This window comes from Haliotis rubra, unplaced genomic scaffold (assembly GCF_003918875.1).
Source record: "Haliotis rubra isolate DU_JTF1 unplaced genomic scaffold, ASM391887v1 Scf637, whole genome shotgun sequence".
NCBI classification, from domain to species: Eukaryota; Metazoa; Mollusca; class Gastropoda; order Lepetellida; family Haliotidae; genus Haliotis; species Haliotis rubra.
Window position 1 is genome coordinate 479,714 of NW_025767343.1, and position 20,402 is coordinate 500,115.

Consider the following 20,402-nt stretch of genomic DNA (forward strand, 5'->3'; position numbering starts at 1 on the left):
GAACGAACCCTGTTTTCAATATGTTTTCAATGAAGATAATAATCCTGTATATTCAAGGAAATTTGTTTTAGCCCCATACAGTTCTACGAATTCTTTATAAGAAAGAAATGTATTGTCATCTTTTAGGAAGTCATTTATAAATTTTACATTGGATTTTGGGTAGTGGTCATATACTACTGGTTTGCTCCCTATTGTTATGTTATCATTTGCCCATGTGTACTGTCTGCTGAGATGGTCATTATCAGATTTACTTTGTCCTGGTAATTCAGACCAGGCTTCAAATACGCCTTTCCAGAATGGGCTGATGAGTTTAGGAATAAAGTAAGATAAAATGGTCCCATTTCTATGGGGTTTAGTTTGCTCACTGGTTGTGAAGTATATAAAAGATTATTTAGTTAAGACTAAGAGTCATGTAAGAATAATATCCTGATCTATGATATTTTCTAAGACTTAATTTTGTCAAATATAGCTGGTACATTTAGACCATATTCTTGGTATGTTTTTCTTATCAGACACTGTTCTATTCTACCAGGTTTACCTTTCCAAATAAAGGAGAAACATCCTCCTTGAAGGTTCACTGTAGATTCTCATTTTGGGTTTGCTGGCGAGGTGAAAAGATGATTAAGTGTTGGCAGGATCAGACGCTTTGGAATAGTTATTCTTCCTAAAGGTGTAAGGTCTCTCACGTTCCCCCTCTGACGCCACCACCACTGTTTTTGTATAACGTTGATATCTCCTCTCTGTGACGCAACCACCACTGTTCTTGTATTACGTTGATATCTCCTCTCTGTGACGCCACCACCACTGTTCTTGTATTACGTTGATATCTCCTCCCTGTGACGCCATCACCACTGTTCTTGTATTACGTTGATATCTCCTCTCTGTGACGCCACCACCACAGTTCTTGTATTACGTTGATATCTCCTCCCTGTGACTCCATCACCACTGTTCTTGTATTACGTTGATATCTCCTCCCTGTGACGCCACCACCGCTGTTTTTGTATTATGTTGATATCTCCTCCCTGTGACGCCACAACCGCTGTTCTTGTATTACGTTGATATCTCCTCTCTGTGACGCCACCACCACTGTTCTTGTATTACGTTGATATCTCCTCCTGTGACGCCACCACCACTGTTTTTGTATTACGTTGATATCTCCTCTCTGTAACGCGACCAAAACTGTTCTTGTATTACGTTAATATTTCCTCTATGTAACGCCACCAACACTTTTCTTGTATTACGTTGATGTCTCCTCCCTGTGATGCCATCACCACTGTTCTTGTATTACGTTGATATCTCCTCTCTGTAACGTCACCAACACTGTTCTTGTATTACGTTGATATCTCCTCCCTGTGACGCCACCAAAACTGTTTTTGTATAACGTTGATATCTCCTCTCTGTAACGCAACCAACACTGTTCTTGTATTATGTTGATGCCTCCTCTCCATAACGCCACCAACACTGTTCTTGTATTACGTTGATATCTCCTCTCTGTGACGCCACCACCGCTGTTTTTGTATTACGTTGATATCTCCTCCCAGTGACGCCACCAACACTGTTCTTGCATTACGTTGATATCTCCTCCCTGTGACGCCACCACCGCTTTCTTGTATTACGTTGATATCTCCTCCCTGTGACGCCACCACCACTGTTCTTGTATAACGTTGATATCTCCTCTCTGTAACGCCACCAAAACTGTTCTTGTATTACGTCAATATTTCCTCTCTGTAACGCCACCACCACTGTTCTTGTATTACGTTGATATCTCCTCCCTGTGACGCCATAACCACTGTTCTTGTATTACGTTGATATCTCCTCTCTGTGACGCCACCACCACGTTTTTTGTATAACGTTGATATCTCCTCTCTGTAACGCCACCAAAACTGTTTTTGTATTACGTTAATATTTCCTCTCTGTAACGCCACCAACACTGGTCTGTATTACGTTAATATCTCCTCTCTGTAACGCCACCAAAACTGTTCTTGTATTACGTTGATATCTCCTCCCTGTGACGCCACCACCACTGTTCTTGTATTACGTTGATATCTCCTCTCTGTAACGCCACCAACACTGTTCTTGTTTTATGTTGATGTCTCCTCTCCATAACGTCACCAACACTGTTCTTGTATTACGTTGATATCTCCTCTCTGTGACGCCACCACCACTGTTCTTGTATTACGTTGAAGTCTCCTCTCTGTGATGCCACCACCGCTGTTTTTGTATAACGTTGATATCTCCTCTCTGTAACGCCACCACAACTGTTCTTGTATTACGTTGATATCTCCTCTCTGTAACGGCACCAACACTGTTCTTGTATTACGTTGATATCTCCTCTCTGTAACGCCACCAACACTGTTCTTGTATTACGTTGATATCTCCTCTCTGTAACGCCACCAACACTGTTCTTGTATTACGTTGATATATCCTTCCTGTGACGCCACCACCGCTGTTGTATTACGTTGATATCTCCTCCCTGTGACGCCACCACCACTGTTCTTGCATTACGTTGATATCTCCTCTGTAACGCCACCACCACAGTTCTTGTATTACGTTAATATCTCCTCTCTGTAACGCCACCAACACTGTTCTTGTATTACGTTGATATCTCCTCTCTGTAACGCCACCAACACTGTTCTTGTATTACGTTGATATATCCTCCCTGTGACGCCACCACCGCTGTTCTTGTATTACGTTGATATCTCCTCCCTGTGACGCTACCACCACTGTTCTTGCATTACGTTGATATCTCCTTCCCTGTGACGCCACCACCGCTGTTTTTGTATTACGTTTATATCTCCTCCCTGCAACGCCACCACCACTGTTTTTGCATTACGTTGATATCTCCTCTCTGTGACGCCACCAACACTGTTCTTGTATTACGTTGTTATCTCCTCCCTGTAACGCCACCTCCACTGTTCTTGTATTACGTTGATGTCTCCTCCCTGTGACGCCACCACCGCTGTTTTTGTATTACGTTGATATCTCCTCCCTACGACGCCACAACCGCCTGTTCTTGTATAACGTTGATGTCTCCCTCCTGTGACGCCACCACCACGTTTTTGTATAACGTTGATATCTCCCTCTGTAACGCCACCAAACTGTTTTGTATTACGTTAATATTTCCCTCTGTAACGCCACCAACACTGGTCTTGTATTACGTTAATATCTCCTCTCTGTAACGCCACCAAAACTGTTCTTGTATTACGTTGATATCTCCTCCCTGTGACGCCACCACCACTGTTCTTGTATTACGTTGATATCTCCTCTCTGTGACGCCACCACCACTGTTCTTGTATTACGTTGATATCTCCTCCCTGTGACGCCACCACCACTGTTCTTGTATTACGTTGATATCTCCTCTCTGTAACGCCACCACCACTGTTCTTGTATTACGTTGATATCTCCTCTCTGTAACGCCACCAACACTGTTCTTGTTTTATGTTGATGTCTCCTCTCCATAACGTCACCAACACTGTTCTTGTATTACGTTGATATCTCCTCTCTGTGACGCCACCACCACTGTTCTTGTATTACGTTGAAGTCTCCTCTCTGTGATGCCACCACCGCTGTTTTTGTATAACGTTGATATCTCCTCTCTGTAACGCCACCACAACTGTTCTTGTATTACGTTAATATCTCCTCTCTGTAACGGCACCAACACTGTTCTTGTATTACGTTGATATCTCCTCTCTGTAACGCCACCAACACTGTTCTTGTATTACGTTGATATCTCCTCCCTGTGACGCCACCACCACTGTTCTTGTATTACGCTGATAACTCCTCCCTGTGACGCCACCAACGCTTTCTTGTATTACGTTGATATCTCCTCCCTGTAACGCCACCACCACTGTTTTTGCATTACGTTGATATCTCCTCCCTGTGACGCCACCAACCACTGTTCTTGTATTACGTTGATATCTCCTCTCTGTGACACCACCACCACTGTTCTTGTATTACGTTGATATCTCCTCTCTGTGACGCCACCACCGCTGTTTTTGTATAACGTTGATATCTCCTCTCTGTAACGCCACCACCACTGTTCTTGTATTGTATTACGTTGATATCTCCTCCTCTCTGTAACGCCACCAACACTGTTCTTTGTTGATACTGTGACGCCACCACCACTTGTTCTTCCGTTGATATCTCCTCTGTAACGCCACCAACACTGTTCTTGTATTACGTTGATATCTCCTCTCTGTAACGCCACCAACACTGTTCTTGTATTACGTTGATATCTCCTCAACCTGTGATTACGTTGATATATCCTCCCACCACCACCGCTGTTCTTGTATTACGTTGATATCTCCTCCTGTGACGCCACCACCACTGTTCTTGTATTACGTTGATATATCTCCTCTCTGTACGTTTATATCTCCTCCCTGCAACGCCACCACCACTGTTTTTGCATTACGTTGATATCTCCTCTCTGTGACGCCACCACCACTGTTCTTGTATTACGTTGTTATCTCCTCCCTGTAACGCCACCACCACTGTTCTTGTATTACGTTGATGTCTCCTCCCTGTGACGCCACCACCGCTGTTTTTGTATTACGTTGATATCTCCTCCCTACGACGCCACAACCGCTGTTCTTGTATTACGTTGATATCTCCTCTCTGTGACGCCACCACCACTGTTCTTGTATTACGTTGATATCTCCTCTCTGTGACGCCACCACCACTGTTCTTGTATTACGTTGATGTTTCCTCTCTGTGACGCCACCACAACTGTTCTTGTATTACGTTGATATCTCCTCTCTGTAACGCCACCACCACTGTTCTTGTATAACGTTGATGTCTCCTCCCTGTGACGCCACCACCACGTTTTTTGTATAACGTTGATATCTCCTCTCTGTAACGCCACCAAAACTGTTCTTGTATTACGTTAATATCTCCTCTCTGTAACGCCACCAACACTGTTCTTGTATTACGTTGATATCTCCTCTCTGTAACGCCACCAACACTGTTCTTGTATTACGTTGATATCTCCTCCCTGTGACACCACCACCGCTGTTCTTGTATTACGTTGATATCTCCTCCCTGTGACGCCACCAACACTGTTCTTGCATTACGTTGATATCTCCTCCCTGTGACGCCACCACCGCTTTCTTTGTATTACGTTGATATCTCCTCCCTGTGACGCCACCACCACTGTTTTGTATTACGTTGATATCTCCTCTCTGTAACGCCACCAAAACTGTTCTTGTATTACGTCAATATTTCCTCTCTGTAACGCCACCACCACTGTTCTTGTATTACGTTGATATCTCCTCCCTGTGACGCCATAACCACTGTTCTTGTATTACGTTGATATCTCCTCTCTGTAACGCCACCAACACTGTTCTTGTATAACGTTGATGTCTCCTCTCTGTGACGCCACCACCACGTTTTTTGTATAACGTTGATATCTCCTCTCTGTAACGCCACCAAAACTGTTCTTGTATTACGTTAATATTTCCTCTCTGTAACGCCACCAACACTGGTCTGTATTACGTTAATATCTCCTCTCTGTAACGCCACCAAAACTGTTCTTGTATTACGTTGATATCTCCTCCCTGTGACGCCACCACCACTGTTCTTGTATTACGTTGATATCTCCTCTCTGTAACGCCACGACCACTGCTCTTGTATTACGTTGATATCTCCTCTCTGTAACGCCACCAACACTGTTCTTGTTTTATGTTGATGTCTCCTCTCCATAACGTCACCAACACTGTTCTTGTATTACGTTGATATCTCCTCTCTGTGACGCCACCACCACTGTTCTTGTATTACGTTGAAGTCTCCTCTCTGTGATGCCACCACCGCTGTTTTTGTATAACGTTGATATCTCCTCTCTGTAACGCCACCAAAACTGTTCTTGTATTACGTTAATATCTCCTCTCTGTAACGCCACCAACACTGTTCTTGTATTACGTTGATATCTCCTCTCTGTAACGCCACCAACACTGTTCTTGTATTACGTTGATATCTCCTCCCTGTGACGCCACCACCACTGTTCTTGTATTACGCTGATAACTCCTCCCTGTGACGCCACCAACGCTTTCTTGTATTACGTTGATATCTCCTCCCTGTAACGCCACCACCACTGTTTTGTATAACGTTGATATCTCCTCCCTGTGACGCCACCACCACTATTCTTGTATTACGTTGTTATCTCCTCTCTGTGACGCCACCACCACTGTTCTTGTATTACGTTGATATCTCCTCCCTGTGACGCCACCACCGCTGTTTTGTATTACGTTGATATCTCCTCCCTGTGACGCCACAACCGCTGTTCTTGTATTACGTTGATATCTCCTCTCTGTGACACCACCACCACTGTTCTTGTATAACGTTGATATCTCCTCTCTGTGACGCCACCACCGCTGTTTTTGTATAACGTTGATATCTCCTCTCTGTAACGCCACCACCACTGTTCTTGTATTACGTTAATATCTCCTCTCTGTAACGGCACCAACACTGTTCTTGTATTACGTTGATATCTCCTCTCTGTAACGCCACCAACACTGTTCTTGTATTACGTTGATATCTCCTCCCTGTGACGCCACCACCACTGTTCTTGTATTACGCTGATAACTCCTCCCTGTGACGCCACCAACGCTTTCTTTGTATTACGTTGATATCTCCTCCCTGTAACGCCACCACCACTGTTTTTGTATTACGTTGATATCTCCTCCCTGTGACGCCACCACCACTATTCTTGTATTACGTTGTTATCTCCTCTCTGTGACGCCACCACCACTGTTCTTGTATTACGTTGATATCTCCTCCCTGTGACGCCACCACCGCTGTTTTTGTATTACGTTGATATCTCCTCCCTGTGACGCCACAACCGCTGTTCTTGTATTACGTTGATATCTCCTCTCTGTGACACCACCACCACTGTTCTTGTATAACGTTGATGTCTCCTCTCTGTGACGCCACCACCGCTGTTTTGTATAACGTTGATATCTCCTCTCTGTAACGCCACCAAAACTGTTCTTGTATTACGTTGATATATCCTTCCTGTGACGCCACCACCGCTGTTGTATTACGTTGATATCTCTTCCCTGTGACGCCACCACCACTGTTCTTGCATTACGTTGATATCTCCTCTCTGTAACGCCACCACCACTGTTCATTGTATTACGTGACGCCACCGGATATCTCCTCTCTGTGAACGCCACCAACACTGTTCTTGTATATACGTTAATATCTCCTCTCTGTAACGCCACCAAAACTGTTCTTGTATTACGTTAATATCCCCTCTACTGTGTATTACGCCACCAACACTGTTCTTGTATTACGTTGATATCTCCTCCTCCTCTGAACGCCACCATACACTGTTCTTGTATTACGTTGATATATCCTCCTGTGACGGTAAAACCACCAGCATCAACTGTTCTTGTATTACGTTGATATCAGTCTTCCCTATATTAAATACGTCAACGATAAGTAGATGCTAAATAGGTCACTCAATCCAAATAAGCGATAAGCGAATCTATGAAATAGATAATTCAATCTTAGTCAATGTGTAGCGGATCTGTAAAACAAATAATTCAAGTCAATGATGTATGGCTTCACAGAGCAGATTACTCGATGGCAGTCACTGATTAGCGGACCTACAGAAGAGATAGTTCAATCACAGGCAGTGATTAGCGGGTCCATAAAACAGATAATTCAATCCATGTCAGTGTTATTCTCAAGTTATAGCCATATAATACACTCCGTTCTCCCTCCTTCTCTTTATCATTAATCGACTTTCATTCGAAAATAAATTATCGATGTTTTGCTGGAATCAAATTACAAGTTATTGCAGTTTTTATTGACTAATTTTGTCGGCTAAAACAATCGATCACCTTCACCGGTAATGAAAGGCTTAACGCTTTGTTATTGGCATCTTCGCACGAGATCCTTTGGTATCCTTTCTAAAACAGTCACACTTCTGTAATCGATTAATATGGACATGGCAAACACACTTATGAGACTAAGCTTTTAATTTTTTGTTTGTTTTCATTCAAATAGTGTCATGTTCTGGGAGAATGCATAAATGTGAAAAGACAGAGTATGTCAACGGGAGGTTGTACAGGGGATGTGTTTTGGTGTGTTTTGTTTTCTAGCGCTTAGCAACGGGATGGCATAATGTCGACTTGGTGACGATATATCCAGAAATCTGTCGACCAGGACATATTCACAAAGGGACATCAACTGTAATCCAACTGCTGAAAGAAACATAGCTGAATCAATAGTAACGTTAAGTGCAATGTACCTGAACATTTTAATTCAGCATCACCTATTTAAGTGCAGGTAAATATTAGATAGTTTTAAGAGGTTTCCAACGAGCATTTTGAAAGTTTTCTAGAACTATTTTAAGACTTTTCTCTATACTTTTGAAATCAGTGAAGATGCAGATTTCCTAAATGCATCTGTGACAAGCCTGCACTTTGTATTGATTGCCCCACCTGATTCAGGTAAACGAATCTCAGCTTTACGTTTTCATCCACCTAATGAGTAATCAAAGCAGCAGAATAACTGTACCGCACTTCCACAGGCTATATTGTCCTTCTATTAATTAACATGGAGGTTCGGTGGTAAACATCCAAGGACAGTTTCTCACTGGGTATTCGTCCAATGACACAAGCTTTCAGCTCTAAGTCTGGTTCATTTGTTATGTAGTTACTCGTTTTCCAAGAAAAACATTATCATTTATAAATATTAATTGCCAGACATGGCTAAATATTCTTAATCTGGTAAAACATGGTAAACAAATGATGTTGAATCCATCACAGTAACTATATTTTGTATTGCTTTGTCACAGTTCAGGGGTCGCTCACACAACACAGGAAGATCCCTTAAATTGTGTGAAATGTTGTCCCGTTAATACACTGAAAATGAATATTATTTTCTAATAGTGTGGACTGCTGTGGACATTTGCATATAATGTATTCTCGATAACGAGATGTCGTGTATAACCCCGTTGCTTGTGTTCCACCAGTGTCATGCATAATGTCCATACTGGTCATCTTGATGTGTCAAACTAGCGTCAGTCCTTGTCGCCACCTGTTGGTTAATGCAGATACCTATTGTGTCTAACACCGAGCCACACAGTGTGACAACAGACATCACAGAACTGCATCCATTGGGGTGGCCCAAATTATCGTGTTTGTTTTACTCTTCCTAATGCTATATACCGTCATGGTCATGGGTAGTTTGAGAAGATATTTGTATTGTCAGGATAACTGGGAGTGGCATTGTGTGGCTGCCAGGGAAGTGGGGTCAAGCTTCAGTTGTACACAGTGTGGTAGTATCATGATGGAAGAACTGATTTCATAACCCCGTACAACACACACGCTAAGATGGTTGTGATTACCCCGGCGTATTCCCCCGTTTCTCCTCCAGCATACATCTTCATTGTCTTTGCACGTGAGCCCTACCATGAATTCTAAACATAGACTCGCGCCCCAGATTTCGTGGAACATGGTTTTGCAATTATCAGCTTTTTCTTTTATTAGAGTAAGAAATCGCTGTGAATGTTGTGCATTGTGTAACCGGGCCTACGTGAGCCCACCCCCCTGCCGTGCCCGTCACGATACCATCCAAGACGCCTCTCTGTCAACTTATCAAGATAAGATTTCTTAGAATGAATGCTTCCATTTATTGGAGGATTCCAGAAACAGCTGATTTTATATTTATAGTCGTATGAGTACACAGAAGTTTTTCTGGAGGCGCACAACCTGCGGTGTTAGCGGCCGGCCTGGGCACCGTGACATCGCCATTGTAGGCTGATCACTGGGATTGCGTGGATGGGATCGTGTTTCACAGAACGGTGGCTAAGGATTGTTTACAAGATATCTTCAATGTAATCAAGTGTAATATGAAGGTCACACGTGTCAGTGATCCTGGCGATATTGTGTAGGTAACTAGGGCAGTGGTGGGTATGAACAACCATAACACAATGTGAAACCTAAACGCGCTGTAACGCACAAGTCAACCACTCAAGTGTGTACAGTTTATTAACAATATCGTCTATTGCAACATAACTGAATAGTCCCTGGCTTTGTAGAGACGTATATATTTACGTCAAGGGGGTCTCCATCTTTGAATATGTAAATAACGTCATCTACCCACATAAAAACACAGTGTTCTATAACTTAAACACACTCACCTGTATCTTGAAGACCCTTCCATGAAATCACTGAATATGCAATAGTTTTTGGTTCGATTTATCGTTTTCCCCATTGCCCAGTCTTGGACAGTGAATGAGGGCGTATGTTTGGAAGCTTCACAGATTCCCTTACTGTCTGAACCAATGGTATGGGATAGAAAGTGGTTCACTACATATATGCAGAAACCATATAATATATATATATATATATATATATATATATGGTTTCTGATATATGAGCACTACCTCATGACGACTTTGAGTCTCTAGCCTACCTAAGAACGTCAACAGTGTGTTATGGGCCGTCCACCTACTTTACTTTTTATGTAATGTACTTTCAATATCTTTTTCACGTAATATGTTATACATGTACATGTCTATTGCTACAACACAACTAAAAGGTGGCCCGTCATCTTTGTGATACATAAGCCGCCTTTTCCTTGGAAACCAGTGGACTCCGGTCCAGAAATAAACCTAGCTAGCGGTGGCAGTAGATCCCATGGTAAACGAACTATGCAATGGAGCATCTCAACTTGATCATATAACATCCGCCCAAACAGGCTATGACGTGTGTGTTCGTGAGTCGCTCGCTGCACGACGGCGGTGATTTGTCTGTATTCATTGTGCTGGAGCATGTTTACGGCCGAGTGCGTCTTGCCATCTGTTGTTCACTTTATCATGCAAGATCGAGCCATGTCCGGATATTGGCTACGATCTTCCCACAGCTCTAATGGGCACTCTGTGTGGGCTGGTCAGAAAATGGCTTGGAAAAATTCCAGCATTTAAATTAATTTGTGTTTTGTTCCTAATACCTGCTGATATTCTTTCGCAGACATAGGTGTTGTGTTGCTTGGATGCAGTGTAAATCACGGAGGGCAAAATGTAGAGATCATTACAAAGTGGAAAAAACAAGCCACGCCCTACACATTCTTCCAGTCACGGATACCTCTGGTTCATATAATACAGTAACAGAGAGGAGGATCCCTTTCACACTATGTATACAGCCTGTAAGTCACGGATCCCACACACTTCTTGTATACAGACTCTAAGCCAGGCATCCCTCACACTTCTTCTATACAGTCTCTAAGTCAGGCATCCCTCACACTTCTTCTATACAGTCTCTAGGTCAGGGATCCCTCACACTTCTTGTATACAGTCTCTAAGTCAGGGATCCCTCACACGTCTTGTATACAGTCTCTAAGTCAGGGATCCCTCACACTTCTTGTATACAGTCTCTAAGTCACAGATCCCTCGCACTTCTTGAATACAGGCTCTAAGTCAGGCATCCCTCACACTTCTTCTATACAGTCTCTAGGTCAGGGATCCCTCACACCTCTTGTATACAGTCTCTAGGTCAGGGATCCCTCACACGTCTTGTATACATCCATCCCTCACACTTCTTCTATACAGTCTCTAAGTCAGGCATCCCTCACACTTCTTCTATACAGTCTCTAGGTCAGGGATCCCTCACACTTCTTGTATACAGTCTCTAAGGGATCCCTCACACGTCTTGTATACAGTCTCTAAGTCAGGGATCCCTCACACTTCTTGTATACAGTCTCTAAGTCACGGATCCCTCGCACTTCTTGTATACAGGCTCTAAGTCAGGCATCCCTCACACTTCTTCTATACAGTCTCTAGGTCTATACAGTCTCTAAGTCAGGCATCCCTCACACTTCTTGTATACAGTCTCTAAGTCAGGGATCCCTCACACGTCTTGTATACAGTCTCTAAGTCAGGGATCCCTCACACTTCTTGTATACAGTCTCTAAGTCAGGGATCCCTCACGTCACTTCTTCTTGTATACAGTCTCTAAGTCAGGGATCCCTCACACTTCTTGTATACAGGATCCCTCTCTAAGTCAGGCATCCCTCACACTTCTTCTATACAGTCTCTAGGTCAGGGATCCCTCACACTTCTTGTATACAGTCTCTAAGTCAGGGATCCCTCACACTTCTTGTATACAGTCTCTAAGTCAGGATCCTCTCAGGGATCCCTCACACTTCTTCTATACAGTCTCTCTAAGTCAGGCATCCCTCACACTTCTTCTATACAGTCTCTAGGTCAGGGATCCCTCACACTTCATGTATACAGTCTCTAAGTCAGGGATCCCTCACACTTCATGTATACAGTCTCTAAGTCAGGGGTCCCTCGCACTTCTTCTATACAGTCTCTAAGTCACGGATCCCTCGCACTTCTTGTTTACAGGCTCTAAGTCAGGGATCCCTCACACTTCTTGTATACAGGCTCTAAGTCAGGGATCCCTCACACTTCTTGTATACAGTCTCTAAGTCAGGGATCCCTCACACTTCTTGTATACAGGCTCTAAGTCAGGGATCCCTCGCACTTCTTCTATACAGGCTCTAAGTCAGGGATCCCTCGCACTTCTTGTTTACAGGCTCTAAGTCAGGGATCCCTCACACTTCTTGTATACAGGCTCTAAGTCACGGATCCCTCACACTTCTTGTATACAGTCTCTAAGCCACAGATCCCTCACAGGCTCTAAGTCTTGTATACAGGCTCTAAGTCACGGATCCCTCGCACTTCTTGTATACAGGCTCTAAGTCAGGGATCCCTCACACTTCTTGTATACAGTCTCTAAGTCACGGATCCCTCGCACTTCTTGTATACAGGCTCTAAGTCACGGATCCCTCACACTTTTTGTATACAGGCTCTAAGTCAGGGATCCCTCACACTTCTTGTATACAGTCTCTAAGTCACGGATCCCTCGCACTTCTTGTATACAGGCTCTAAGTCACGGATCCCTCACACTTCTTGTATGCAGGCTCTAAGTCACGGATCCCTCACACTTCTTGTATACAGGCTCTAAGCCACAGATCCCTCACACTTCTTGTATACAGTCTCTAAGTCAGGGATTCCTCACACTTTTTGTATACAGTCTCTAGGTCAGGGATCCCTCACACTTCTTGTATACAGGCTCTAAGTCACGGATCCCTCACACTTCTTGTATACGGTCTCTAAGTATTACTGAGTCAGTTTACAATGCTCACCCTCTGGACGTACTTGATCCAATAGAGATTTACATTGCCATTTGAGATCATGTAATCCTCAGTCTAATCCTCAGCCTGTACAATGTTCACTACAGACCACACTTAGGGAAGAATTTATACATGATAGTCTCAATAATCGATTTTTTAATACACTCTTGGACTTTATAAGAGAAGTAAGTTGATATCGCGTGAGACGAATCACTGCTCCATTCTGTTTATTGTTCCGCAATGGCTAAAGTGAAGTGAATAATTGTTGACGGTAATAAAGATGCTGGTAAGGCTGGCTGCGGTAGCGACTGACGTTAAAGTGGTATGAGCGACGTGGGGACCATCGACGTTGACTAGGATTATAGGAAGACATCACGTGTCATTACCTAAACATCAAGTTGTATACTGAACAACGCTCATGTTGATAACATTGCCAGTTAAACTTAAGGCTGGTCCTAACGCAGCCATCATCATCAAAGTAAATTACTTTCGGATATTTCCGTCCTGTTGGCCCGGATATGGTCGGCTGTCACAGAGGGCTGAGACCGAGAGCAGGTGAGGCCCGGATGTAGGGATCACCGTCCCGTCCAGGAGTGCCCCGCTCTCACGCAACATGGCGATCAATACAATATTCTCGGTTTGTCGTGCAAATCGACAAAACATGTGCTTCCTTAAATGTTCACTCATACATTTTTTAGTGGAGCCCCAAGTGAACTTGTTTTACCTGTATTGTTCTAATACGAGCTAATGAGCACACCGAGAGCCCCTGTGTGTCCTAGCGACCATTGGTAAATGTAACATCACAAACCATCTATTTGTTTTCTAGGACAAGTGTGCTGTGACCTTACCGTATGGTCACTGAAGAGATGGCTGGTGTTTTACATGTTTGCTGTTATTGACTACATGGTAAGGGAAGAATTAAGTCGTGTTGTAATGCTCTGACCAACAAGTATTCTGACATCTTGTATATGGTCAGTGAAGGACAGACTCGTGTTGTAATGTTTTGACCAACAAGTATTCTGACATCTTGTATATGGACAGTGGAGGACAGACTCGTGTTGTAATGTTTTGACCAACACTTATAATGCTTGTATATGGTGATTGAAGAATTGACAGGTGTTCACGTTTCATCATTTTATTCATACTTCAAACACATGGATGGTGTTGCATAAAGCGTGTCCACATAACAGTAAAAGAGACGGAAATTACAATGTCATCTGGTTTCAGTGTGTTGCATTCATACACAAATGATTGTAACATGGTATCATATGTTTACGTATAGAACGAAACACTTATATATTAAGTGTCATTTATAATCAACAATGACCTTGTTTATTTCAGATATTTATTCAGATCGCATGTTGATGGACGAGACTGTTCTCCAAACGGCGTGTTGTCGATACTCAAGCTCAGTCACAGGTGAGTGAGTTTGGCACTCTCACGGAAACCAAGATGGTACTGTTTTCAGCCTGTTGTTGGTACACAAACACAGGTCACTGTAATGTACAAAACTCGGCAAGCTATCGGATACGCTATTTCATAAAAGTTGTAAAATCTTCGTTTTTGTTTGAAATATATACAAGTGAATGTTTTACAAATTCTTAACAGTATGGAAAAACACGTCAGGACGTTGAAAAGTCATTATTACGTTCTTTAACGTCCGATACATTCTGTTACAAATGGCACATTGTTTATTCAAATTGTCAAGATGGAAATCCACCTACCACTTAATGTCAATGATTTGCACGTGCAAGTCGCTCTATCCATGGAAAGTGGAGGACAATACATATGCATTGTTGCATTTTCACTGTCGTTCACTGGTACCTGTTTGAAATCGCAGCATGAAATGAGACGCTGTTTTACCCTTGCTGAAAGGGGTCAGGCTATAGGCTTTTTGGAATCTGGTCAAACCCAGCAGCAGGTTGCCGTCCGCTTTAAAGTGAGTCAGAGTGTTATTGGTAGACTGTGGCAGAGGTTTCAAGCCAATGGGTCAGTGGAATATGCACGTCAACCAGGTCCCCCTAGAGTCACAACAGTCCGAGATGATAGGCACATGATGAACACTGCGTTACGTAACAGAATGCTTAACGCAGTAGATCTTCAGACAGAACACTTCAATGTTAACAATGTAAGGATATCCAGGAGCACCTTTCGTCGACGATTAAGGGCAAGCCAGACACCGCTGTAGGCGACCTGCTAGTTCGTCCACCACTAACACCACGTCAAAGGCAGGCGCGTTTGAGATGGAGTAGACATCACGGCTGCTGGAATCAACGTCAATGGTCTCATGTGCTCTTCAAAGATGAAAGCAGATTCAATTTGTCCTTCCATGATGGTCCGCAGAAGATTTAGCATCGTAATGGAGAGAGAATCACAGATGCAACTGTGGCCACGCATAACCGATTTGGCGGGTGGTCGGTCATGGTTTGGGCAGGGATAACTCCTACTGGACGTACTCCATGGCACGTGGACGACGGTAATTTTATTGGACAGCGTTATCGGGACGAGATTCCGGCTCCTATAAACATTATGACGACACCTTTAGTTCTATTATTTCTGAGAAACTTTTCTTTACATGCCCTATATATCATTTGACCCTTTAATAATGACGTCTAGTGTTACAGGTCACTGTAATGTAATGGACACGGTGATAACTGTCGTTAAATACCCTTGTAGGTTTATTGATAATAACACGTCCCATGTACAGTGGCTGAAGTGTATGTACATTCCTATTATGACTGAGTTGGCATTGCGTGGGTCGGTTGTTTTTCCCCGGCGACAGCTGTTGTTGTGTTCACCTGGTGACCTGCGGCTGTACTCACGCCGAACGTGACACTTCCAGACACGACACGGTCTAGGTATGTTTTTGGACATTTGTTGGATTACATGCAGTACCCTGTGCTCTGTAAAAGAAAACATTTATGAATGAAAGTGGATAGCTAAACCGTTCCCGTGAAGCAGTCACTATGTATTTCATACTATTTCACTTGTATGTTAACGTGTATCGCACTGCCACACATACATGCATTGTTCCTTGTATCAGATCATGGTTGTTCAATACTAAACACCCAATACGTGAGGTAATAGACTGATAAGATGTCAACAGAACCAGTGTCATACAGCACTTTATACTGACGTACATAGCTGGGCAGATCTGTTGTTGGACATTTGACCAGGGGTGAAAATATTCATTCAGTAGTGGATGTTTTGATCGATTGATTTCATCTTCGGTTGTCAGATTAGCGCTGAGATTTTACCTCTGCTTCAGCCTCGCATAGTGACTTTCTGACGAAGTCCCTTTGTTTGGATTGTTTGTTGTTAGTTTACCACCGTACTTCTTTAGATCGATCGTGGTTCCCTGTAAATAATCGAGGTCAGACGTAACAACCCAGTGTTTGACATCATGATCACCAAACTACACAATCAGGATACGATGACATGCATCAGTCAAGTCAGTAAGCTGGATCACACAATCTCGTTATCGCCTCTTTCGACAAGAGAAAAATCCCTCGTATTTTCACAGTTCCAACGACCCTTTGAAGAATGTTGGTGCAATGGGAATAAATACAAGTTTCTGAAATATACTTTTGTCCAAGTAAATTGGACGTATTTCCAGACTTCATCAGTGGGTTATCCTGGGACAGCCAGTGTGACTATGTGATCTGTCTTAACATTTCCGACCATGGACATACATATATGAAGCATATCAACAATTACATAATTTGATATTGATTACTGTTTCAGTGTTTTAGTTTACAACTAAGGTTTATAAAGTAACTAACATTTCCATGGTTTGATGACACGCAGCAAACAATAATCCCTGTCACCGGGTTATAACAACGTGCGATATTTGCTTGATGCAAGAAGACACACGTTTACAGACTGAATTCTCTTTTGCAGGAGTCTCCAGTACGTGGACAGCTGCTGTAATGGATGTGTGAGGGCCCTTCTGAGAGTGCAAATCAATGCCAGCGACAGTATCACGTCGAGCCAAACTTGTATCAATCAAGCAAAGTTATGTGCCCCAATTGAACGCTGACTTCAACGCTAAAACAAGAAGCAGCTGCTGAACCAATGGCTGACGTTGTTCATGTCTAAAGTCCCCGTGGATCAAATTCTCAATAGTGGTGAGACACCTCAACTCCATCATGTACGGGTTGTTGCTGGAGTCTATCGCGGAGTTCCTGCGCCAGGAGTATGGCGAGGGTGTGTGGACTGAAATCAGACGCAAAGGCGACTTTACCCAGTCTAGTTTTGCCACACATGACATCTATAGTGAAAATCTCATTCAAACTATTGCCCGTATCGCTTCAGAAATCACTGGTGAATCGGTGGATTCTCTCATGGATTCGTTTGGTGTTGCGTTTGTGTCCTTCGTGGGCCAATACGGCTACGACAGGATCCTTAAAGTACTAGGACGTCATATGAGAGATTTTCTAAACGGTTTAGACAATCTGCATGAATATTTGAGATTCAGTTACTCCAAACTCAAGCCGCCGTCCTTCTTCTGTGAGAACGAGAACAAGTCCGGACTGACCCTACACTACCGCAGCAGGAGGAAGGGCTTCCTACACTATGTCAAAGGGCAGATCAGGCAGGTGGGGAAGGTGTTCTACAACACAAAGGTGGAAATATATGTTATATCAGAGGAAATTGTCAGTGACAGGGTTCATGTGATTTTTAGACTCATCTTTGACAACACTGCATACCGAGAGTCGCTCAAAGTTACAGATGACAACATCGTCGACAACATCCCACTACGATCTGAAGTTCTGTTTGAACTTTTCCCCTTCCACATTGTGTTCGGGCGTAACATGGGCATTCGAAGTACTGGATCTGGTCTAGGAGCGGTCATGAGGGTCGTGGTTGGGAAGAGTCTGACTGCGGTATTCGGTCTCCGGCGCCCCCTTGTAGACTTCACGTGGCAAAGTGTAAGTACCGTAGTACTGTACGTTATACCTGATTACCATGCGAAAGAAGAACAATTCTCAGTCTCAGTAAGGTAGCAACAACACTGCCGATTATTTCTGGAAACGGATCCTTGTCAGACTCCCTGTTACGGAAATCCAAGACTCACCCTGATCTGATATGTATACCACACCCTGATATGTTTCACTCACCCTGATCTGATATGTATGTCTCAACCTGACCTGATAAGTATGACTCACCCTGATCTGATATGTATACCACACCCTGATATGTATGTCCCACCCTGATCTGATATGTATGTCTCACCCTGACCTGATAAGTATGACTCACCCTGATCTGATATGTATGTCTCACCCTGATGTGATATGTATGACTCACCCTGACTTGATAAGTATGACTCACCCTGATCTGATATGTATACCACATCCTGATATGTATGTCTCATCCTGATCTGATAAGTATGACTCACCCTGATCCCTGATGTGTATGTCTCACCCTGATGTGATATGTATGACTCACCCTGATCTGATGTGTATGTCTCACCCTGATGTGATATGTATGACTCACCCTGATCTGATATGTATGTTTCACCCTGATACGTATGACATGTGATGGAGATTCTATGACAACGATTGTTGCACAGTTGAAATTGGTATTTAATGACTCCCACATCAGGGGTCGTGTTTGTTGGCAAGATAGTCCTGATTACATTCCCGTCGAATATGTTGTACATAACACATGAATAATGTAATGGTTATTAGTCGTCACACAACATCTACCGAGTCACCTGATACGCTAGGTCTCAGGCTGAACTGAATCCTCGTGTCGACATCTCGGAACAAATGTACATCTGAACTGAGTGTTCCCGAGAACAAATTAGGCAATAAAGATTTGTTTCCTATGGCGATAGACAATATACAATAAATGTTTGACTTCCTCGTTCAGCCGTCTTGTAGTTGTGGAACGCGTCTCCGGCTTGTACGTCTGTAGGTACAAGACATAAACGACATATAACATCCGATATTTAATACGCCTAACTCCGTAACATAACAACCATTCGGACACCATTGTAGCATATCTAATAGGGAATAACATGAATCGATTTGCAATAACATGTCATACTTTCTGTTTGATGGGACAATAATTTGCCACTAATGATGCAACCGATACCTCTACTTGTATTCTGGCTCAATTATCAGCCAGAAAGGAATTAGAAGATTACTTTTCATGTCTTTACTTGTCATGTAACTACTGAAATGTGAAATGCGTCCTGATCTTTAGGAGTTAACTGTACAAAGATCATCCTTACATTAAGAGTGGTGTAGCAATCAGTATTTGTACTGCCTGCTGGATTAAACTGTACAGTCTAGTCCAATACGGGTCGTATCTTGTGTGATAGAGATTATAGTGTCTGCGTCGTCGACAAGAGCTAAGTGTACAGTCTAGTCCAATACGGGTCGTATCTTGTGTGATAGAGATTATAGTGTCTGCGTCGTCGACAAGAGCTAAGTGTACAGTCTAGTCCAATACGGGTCGTATCTTGTGTGATAGAGATTATAGTGTCTGTGTCGTCGACAAGAGCTAAGTGTACAGTCTAGTCCAATACGGGTCGTATCTTGTGTGATAGAGATTATAGTGTCTGCGTCGTCGACAAGAGCTATGTGTACAGTCTAGTCCAATACGGGTCGTATCTTGTGTGATAGAGATTATAGCGTCTGCGTCGTCGACAGGAGCTAAGTGTACAGTCTAGTCCACTACGCATCGTTGTATCTTGTGTGACAGAGCCAACAGTGTTTGTACCCTCTACAGGCGCTAAGTGTACAGTCTAGTCCACTACGCATCGTTGTATCTTGTGTGACAGAGCCAATAGTGTTTGTACCGTCGACAGGAGCTAAGTGTACAGTCTAGTCCACTACGCATCGTTGTATCTTGTGTGACAGAGCCAATAGTGTTTGTGTCGTCGACAGGAGCTAAGCATACAGTCTAGTCCAATACGGGTCGTATCTTGTGTGATAGAGATAATAGTGTTTTTGTCGTCGACAGGAGCTAAGTGTACAGCCTAGTCCAATACGCATCGTTGTATCTTGTGTGACAGAGCCAACAGTGTTTGTACCCTCTACAGGAGCTAAGTGTACAGTCTAGTCCACTACGCATCGTTGTATCTTGTGTGACAGAGCCAATAGTGTTTGTGTCGTCGACAGGAGCTAAGCATACAGTCTAGTCCAATACGGGTCGTATCTTGTGTGATAGAGATAATAGTGTTTTTGTCGTCGACAGGAGCTAAGTGTACAGTCTAGTCCAATACGCATCGTTGTATCTTGTGTGACAGA

General features: G+C 43.2%; 1 protein-coding gene across 2 annotated transcripts in view; it reads left to right on the plus strand.

The window, feature by feature from the left end:
- The window catches only part of LOC124256729 (soluble guanylate cyclase 88E-like), a 48,648-nt gene that overhangs the window by 14,365 nt on the left and 13,881 nt on the right, over window positions 1-20,402 (plus strand). Inside the window, exons 2-4 of one of the 2 annotated variants that reach the window (XM_046690692.1) lie at window positions 13,970-14,049; window positions 14,485-14,562; window positions 17,044-18,074. In XM_046690692.1, coding sequence (XP_046546648.1) covers window positions 17,292-18,074 — 783 coding nt within the window. In that variant the 5' untranslated portion in view covers window positions 13,970-14,049; window positions 14,485-14,562; window positions 17,044-17,291. The remainder of the gene's footprint in view (window positions 1-13,969; window positions 14,050-14,484; window positions 14,563-17,043; window positions 18,075-20,402) is intronic. The other variant, XM_046690693.1, reaches the window with a different exon arrangement.